The sequence below is a fragment of the Pygoscelis adeliae genome, unplaced genomic scaffold, assembly GCF_000699105.1.
Source record: "Pygoscelis adeliae isolate BGI_AS28 unplaced genomic scaffold, ASM69910v1 Scaffold218, whole genome shotgun sequence".
Taxonomy (NCBI): domain Eukaryota; kingdom Metazoa; phylum Chordata; class Aves; order Sphenisciformes; family Spheniscidae; genus Pygoscelis; species Pygoscelis adeliae.
The window spans coordinates 4,450,338-4,456,370 of NW_008825433.1; the positions used below are offsets into that span (position 1 = coordinate 4,450,338).

At 47.7% G+C, this 6,033-nt stretch overlaps 1 protein-coding gene across 1 annotated transcript in view; it reads right to left on the reverse strand.

The window, feature by feature from the left end:
- The window catches only part of MDGA1 (MAM domain containing glycosylphosphatidylinositol anchor 1), a 146,725-nt gene that overhangs the window by 71,788 nt on the left and 68,904 nt on the right, over window positions 1–6,033 (reverse strand). Inside the window, exon 8 of the mRNA XM_009331073.1 lies at window positions 4,753–5,046. Within this exon, the coding sequence (XP_009329348.1) occupies window positions 4,753–5,046 (294 nt within the window). The remainder of the gene's footprint in view (window positions 1–4,752; window positions 5,047–6,033) is intronic.

Below are 6,033 nucleotides of genomic sequence, written 5' to 3' on the forward strand. Positions count from 1 at the left end.
TGTGACCAGGAATAACATTTGCCAGCGTGTGAGCTTGAATAGGAAAACATATCTGTGCCCACCTGAACATTAGTTTAAGTGACAAGGGCAACAGATGCCCCAGCAGGACATATTCTGGCTGCCTTCCAGGTCAGGGTAGAGCCAGACCTGCTGGTCACCAGCCGTACGGCAATGCCTGTGTCTAGGACTATGCAATGGCTCCTGAAGTCCTGTTAACCACGATAACTGCCCCTCCAAAGAGAATGTCAGTCTACTTTCCTGATTACACCTAATATTCCCTATGCTTTGAAGATAAAGCCCAATAATCCACCTGCTGCTTAAGGTGGCAAAATTCTACCTAAGGGCAATAAGTGTAATCCTTTGGAGATCAATCCCAGACGATTGTGGACTATTATTTTGGATTCAGAAGGGGCCAAATTTGGAGGCCATGTTATTCCAGGGAAGGAGACACTTGGGTTAATTCCTTGTCTAGTCTTTCTTCCTGCCAAGATCTCATCTGCTGTGTGACCCGAAGATGAGAAACAGGATCATCTTTCAGACTTGACTATCCGAAACAAGGTCAACCCTATGTAAATATCTCCTCTTCCTTCTTCCCTTCTTTCTCTGGCCACTTAGAGACACCAAGACTTCTGCCAAAGATGAAAATGGCACCAGCAAAAGTCTGCTTATCCAATCATCAGAATTTGGTGAATTACTTAACATCTCTCAACAGAGGAGACGGGTGCTCTGCTACCAGGCTTTGGTGGTTATCCAAAGAGGGAGAACCTATTCAGGTGATCGAGCAAAGGCCTGAGACAGCAAGTAGTGAGTGCTGTAAGGGAGGATAAACCTATCTGTGGGAAAATACTGGAGTAGATGTATCAAGGATCATGTGTGATGAGGAGTGCAGGGTTGAGCTGGACTTTGACTCAGCTGTCCAGTAGTTTACAACATGCTGTTCGGGACTGACAAAGCATCAGAGCTGACACAATATCATTCAAGCAAGATAATGTACTAGGATTGCAATTTACACCACGCTGTTATATGAGGCTCTAACAGAGCAAATGTGATATTCACCGTGATAAGACAGTCATCTCAAAGGCCAGTTCTAGCAACAGCTAGAGTTTAGAGTCACTACTAATCTTTGTAATTCATGGAAATGCTATTTTGACCAGGCTTTTAGGATACATGGCTAATATATTTTTTTGCAATTTGTTATTATGTACTTGCTAAATTTGTATCTAGGTAGCATCCTTTTCACTGATCCACACATATACACTTTCTTTCCTTCCTCCTTTCATACATATTGACTCAAATGACACTTTACATTCCAAAACCCAGAGTGTTGCACATTTTCAAGCCCAGTGTGTGTTTTACAGCCTTACACTATCTCACCTACACAGGATGACACAGCCCCGATTTTAAACCCACCTGTGCAGAGGATTCATTTTTCTGCTGGGATTTTCTTGAGTGAGTACCTGGTCCTGAAAAAAGCCTGGACAACAGCATCAGCAATAGCATTGATATTATTAACAACAGCACTCTGCCCTTCCATTACTATTTTTATTTCAAGATTTCAAAGTGCTATGTTTATTATGCCCCACAAATCCTTGAAGAGATGAGTCAGTTTTATTCCTGTTTTGAAGGTATGGGAAAAGATGACAAGACACTGCCACTCCAAGTGGTAGCCAGATTCCCAGGAGTTCTGACAAGCCCAGTCTCTCGCTCTAACCAGTATACAACATTTCTTCATCCTAACCACAGAACTACAAGGCTGCAAGGACTTCCATGAACTTGTTAATCTTCCAAAGCCCTACAGTTCAGACCGAGAAGACCAGGGAACAGACCATCCAGCCTGTCAGAGAGCTGATGATAGACAATTACAGCTCATAAGATAAAAGGAGAGCAATTTTTTCTGCTTGCAAAATACAAAAAATAATAAAAAGCCTAAACGCCTTTTTTTTTTTTTGACAGCTGACTTGTTCTTTTTGTCTTCTTACTCTCTTTCCACTACTGCAGTGCAGTTGGCAAAGCCTATTTCTGGGCTAGTTTGTTACAATACAGCACTATATGTATGAGGGTGAGGGGAGAAAAAGAAAAGAGAAACACAGAAACAGGTTCTGACATCTAATCAGATCTGCTGTATTGATTTTGCAACTTTAGCTTTGGTGCAAATCAGAGAAACAACCACATTATCGCCCAGAATTCGCTCTTCCCTTGAGTGAGCCGGTTCAAAAGGAGCTCACACCGACACATAAACAGGCACGCCTGCATGCACACACACATGCGCGCGCCTGCACGCACGCCTGTGTGGATGCACACCCCACCTAAGCGGCTCTCCAGTGGGATGCGCGGGCTGGGGGAGGCGGGGGAAGCGCTCATCACGGAGGCTGCAGGAGCCACACGATCCCCATTTCCGACAAGATGAGAATTCCAGAGCAAGCCTCCGGACTAATGAGCTACCCACACTGGAGAGCAGCGTTTCAATTAACCACAGTGGCCCTCGCCGTGGCACCCACCTCCTTCCAGCTGCATGAACAAGGAGGAGAGGGATAAACAGGGACTGCGTTGTTTGCTGGGGGTTTTTTGCACAGGGGGAAAGAGGAGAGGCTATAAAGGGGACGAGGGCAATTCCTGCCCTACTTTCTTGGTTCGCAGTTTGTTTTTCATGCTGATGGAAGGAGCAAATTGACAGCCCCGAAACCAAAGCTGCCTGCTCAGGCACAGAATAGGCAGTGCCGCCGTAAGGTCCTTCCGCAGTTTCCAGGAAGGAGGCGACAGCTCAGGCGTACAAACACTCAGTATGCACCCAGCTCCAACTAAGGGTACACAGAACTGATGGAGAAGGGAAGAGGGCCATTTGGGTGGGCTGCTGCATGGACCTTGCCACCATTACTTGGGTGAGATCACAATAAAGCATTGCTTGGCCTTGGGAAGAGCTATAGGAAGAGTACGTTGAGTTGCTCTTTACACAGAAGTTCATCACATCTTTGCCTTTTTGGGGGTCTCATCAAAGGCTCTGCCCCAGAACAGCTTCTGGCTTGTACCTACCATCTTTCTTGTGTGGGGAGTCATGTCCTCCCCCTCCAGCCCAAGATTCAGGGCTGTGAACCCCCTCCAGACCACCCAGTAAGCCCAAATTTTTCCCAGGCTCGGAACTGCTGCTCCCTCTGCAGGGGCAATGAGGGTCAGTGAGGACCACACAGCTTTCAAACATCAACACCAAACTGGGGACACCAGCAGGCCTGATGGTTCTTTGCTCCAGAGTGAGATTTTGCTGCATCTCCCATCAGTTCTTGGGGTGACCAAGAGTCACCCTCCCTGCCATGTTCTGCCATGCCCCATACACCTGACCCAGCCTGCCTTCCAAAACAGCTTAAACCAAGACGCACATTTCCACCCTGCTTAAGGGAAGCTTCTCCACACATACTTACCTGCATGAAAATCTGCACACATTTCCCTGTCCTCCATCCCGTAATTTAATTCCTGTCATGCTCCTGAATAGACAGAGATAATTTTTAAATGGGAATCTTCAAATACTCAAAGTACCTGCAGGATTTCGCACACCTCCGTTACTGCTGTGCTCCCAGCAACTCACATCTGTGAGCAGTGTATCTGGTTGGCTTCAGCCAGGTTATCCGCTCCTACCTCACTTGTCTTCTTCCCAGGAAGCGAGCCTGGGAGGAGTGTGGCAGCATGTCTAATGAGTGCTGCTATGCTGTGCGTGGAGGCTCGTCAGTCACAGACCAGAGGCAGCGTGCCCGGGTGCAAATTAACCTGCTCCCTACCCATCCCACACCTGCCAGATCTGCACTGCTCAGAGGACTCTGTGAGAGTTCAGCAATTGCACCATCCCGATGGGACAAGGTCTGCAGGGAGGGCTACTCCTACAATCACAGCTCCTTCCAGACCAAGGCGTTTTACCCAGCTGCCTTCCTGCTGTCTGATTCAAAGTCTTGAAGGAGAGAGCAAAGACCCCCGTATGTTAAAACACACCTCAACAGCATGGGAGCTGAGCAGGCACTCACTTCTCCAGAGGGAAAAACCACTGCAGGGAAAGGACGGGGACAGTCACCCAACGTGGACACCACCAGCATCCCTCACTCTATGTTCACTTTTGTGCACAGATACCGCCTTCAAGCGGGGCTGGGAGCACCACCCATTGCTGAAATCACTCAATACACCACATGCTAAGGATCAGTTTTCTGTTACTCACAGCTTTATTGCATGGAAAACATTTGGGAGTATGCAGTCCCTATTAGGGTCTGCCTAGCACTGCTTTTCAGGCAAAATGGTTCAGGCATGTCCAGAAATGACAGCTGGGGTAACTAAGTTGAAGAAAGGGTTGTGGGGTGGAAATGGTCTAATTAACATTCATTTGCTACCTTTTGAGTGCTTGACTTTACAAACTTACTAACATACCCTGAAGGTATTTTACACATATGTAATGCACACAAACACACACCTGGTAAAGCTGCTGTTCTGCACTCGTCCACTGATAGGGAAATGGAAAGCACTGTATACAAACACATACAACACCTCTCCCTTCCACTTGCAACACACTGGCCTTACAGTATCCTGCCCTTAGCCTTGTATAGTCAGACCAATAAACTGTTCAAAGGTCCCCAGACAAAAGATGTGTCTGCTCAGCCCAGTAAGAAAGGTCAACTCTGCCTGAAAGCAGCACTGAGCGTGTCAACGCTGCGTAGCCCACAGGCTTTTGTGTACACAGGCATTCAGACAGGCGCTCCAGTACTGTATGGTTATACTCACACTGCACGTTGAGCTGCACCAGGGCTTCCCGGGGTCTGATGTTAAAGCCATTGTACCTGGCTGTCTGACACTTATAGGTCCCACTCATTTCTCGGCTCACACTCTCCAGGCGCAGCTTCCCATCGTACGTCTCCATCGTCGTCATCCCTGAAGGCATGGGGGTTTCCTTATCTACCCGGGACCAGATGATGGGTGGCTTGGGCTTCCCTCGAACCTCGCACTGCAGCTCAGCCCGGGAGCCCTCCCGGACGGTGATTGTGGACTGACCCTTAGGAACACTGATGGTTGGTGGCACTAAAAGGGAGACAAGAAGGGAATCATTTTACAGCAAGTTTCCAGCAAGCAAGGAATATTCTTGAGATGCTTGTGTTCAAGTCACACCAACAGCCCTGAACTCCAAAGGTTTCCACTTGACACAATGCAACGCCTGTAGGAACACACTGCCTGTGTAAGTCATCCTGCAGGGTCTGGAACTGCAGGGCATCAAGGAAGATCCAACAACATATCCCAATGCCAACAGCACTGGGGGCAACCAGCTGTATCAGGACCTTCTCCCAGCTCCCACCCCTCTGGTTGCAAAATGCTCTCCAGCAGCAGGGCTAGCACAGAGGAACCCAAAGGCAAAAGCCTCTTTGATCTATTTCTCCACTTCTGGTCAGTGAATGTCCCAAATGGAACTGCAGTCTTTTAGCCAAGAAATAGAAGTCATATCTGACAAGATATCTAGTTCCCTTATACAGGTCAGACCAAAACTAAGACTTATAGGATTAGTGCTTGTAGATTGCATCTCCAGCCTTATCAGACATCCAGGATCCCTGTTTGCTCCTAAACCACAGCAAGGAGCCAGCTCTGTTAACTGCCTTTGCTTACTTTATACTGAGATTCACAGTGCAGTAGTTATCTCTGGCTCACACGAGCAAGAGGTGGGTCCCAGCAAAGATCACTTCTGGCATCCCTTCCAGGCCAGGCTGGGAACAGCTCGCCCAGCAGAACTGCTGCCAAACCGGGGCTAGAGCTGGAGGCAGAGTAATGCTCAAGAAATATCCAGCTATCAACTGACAAACAAGACTTTGCTGATAAACAAAGCTCAAAAGAAACCCAATGACTGCAGCTAAAGGGTGCAGAGGTGTTGGTGGGAAGAGGTTTGTTGTTCACGTCCCCAACTCCACCAAGAATGAAGGAAGGGGGTGTTTGTGCTAAACCCCATGTAATATTGACATTTTGTTTGTATTAGGCTTCAGAGTTAACAGTTCAATTGAGGTAAATAGGTCAGTAATTATT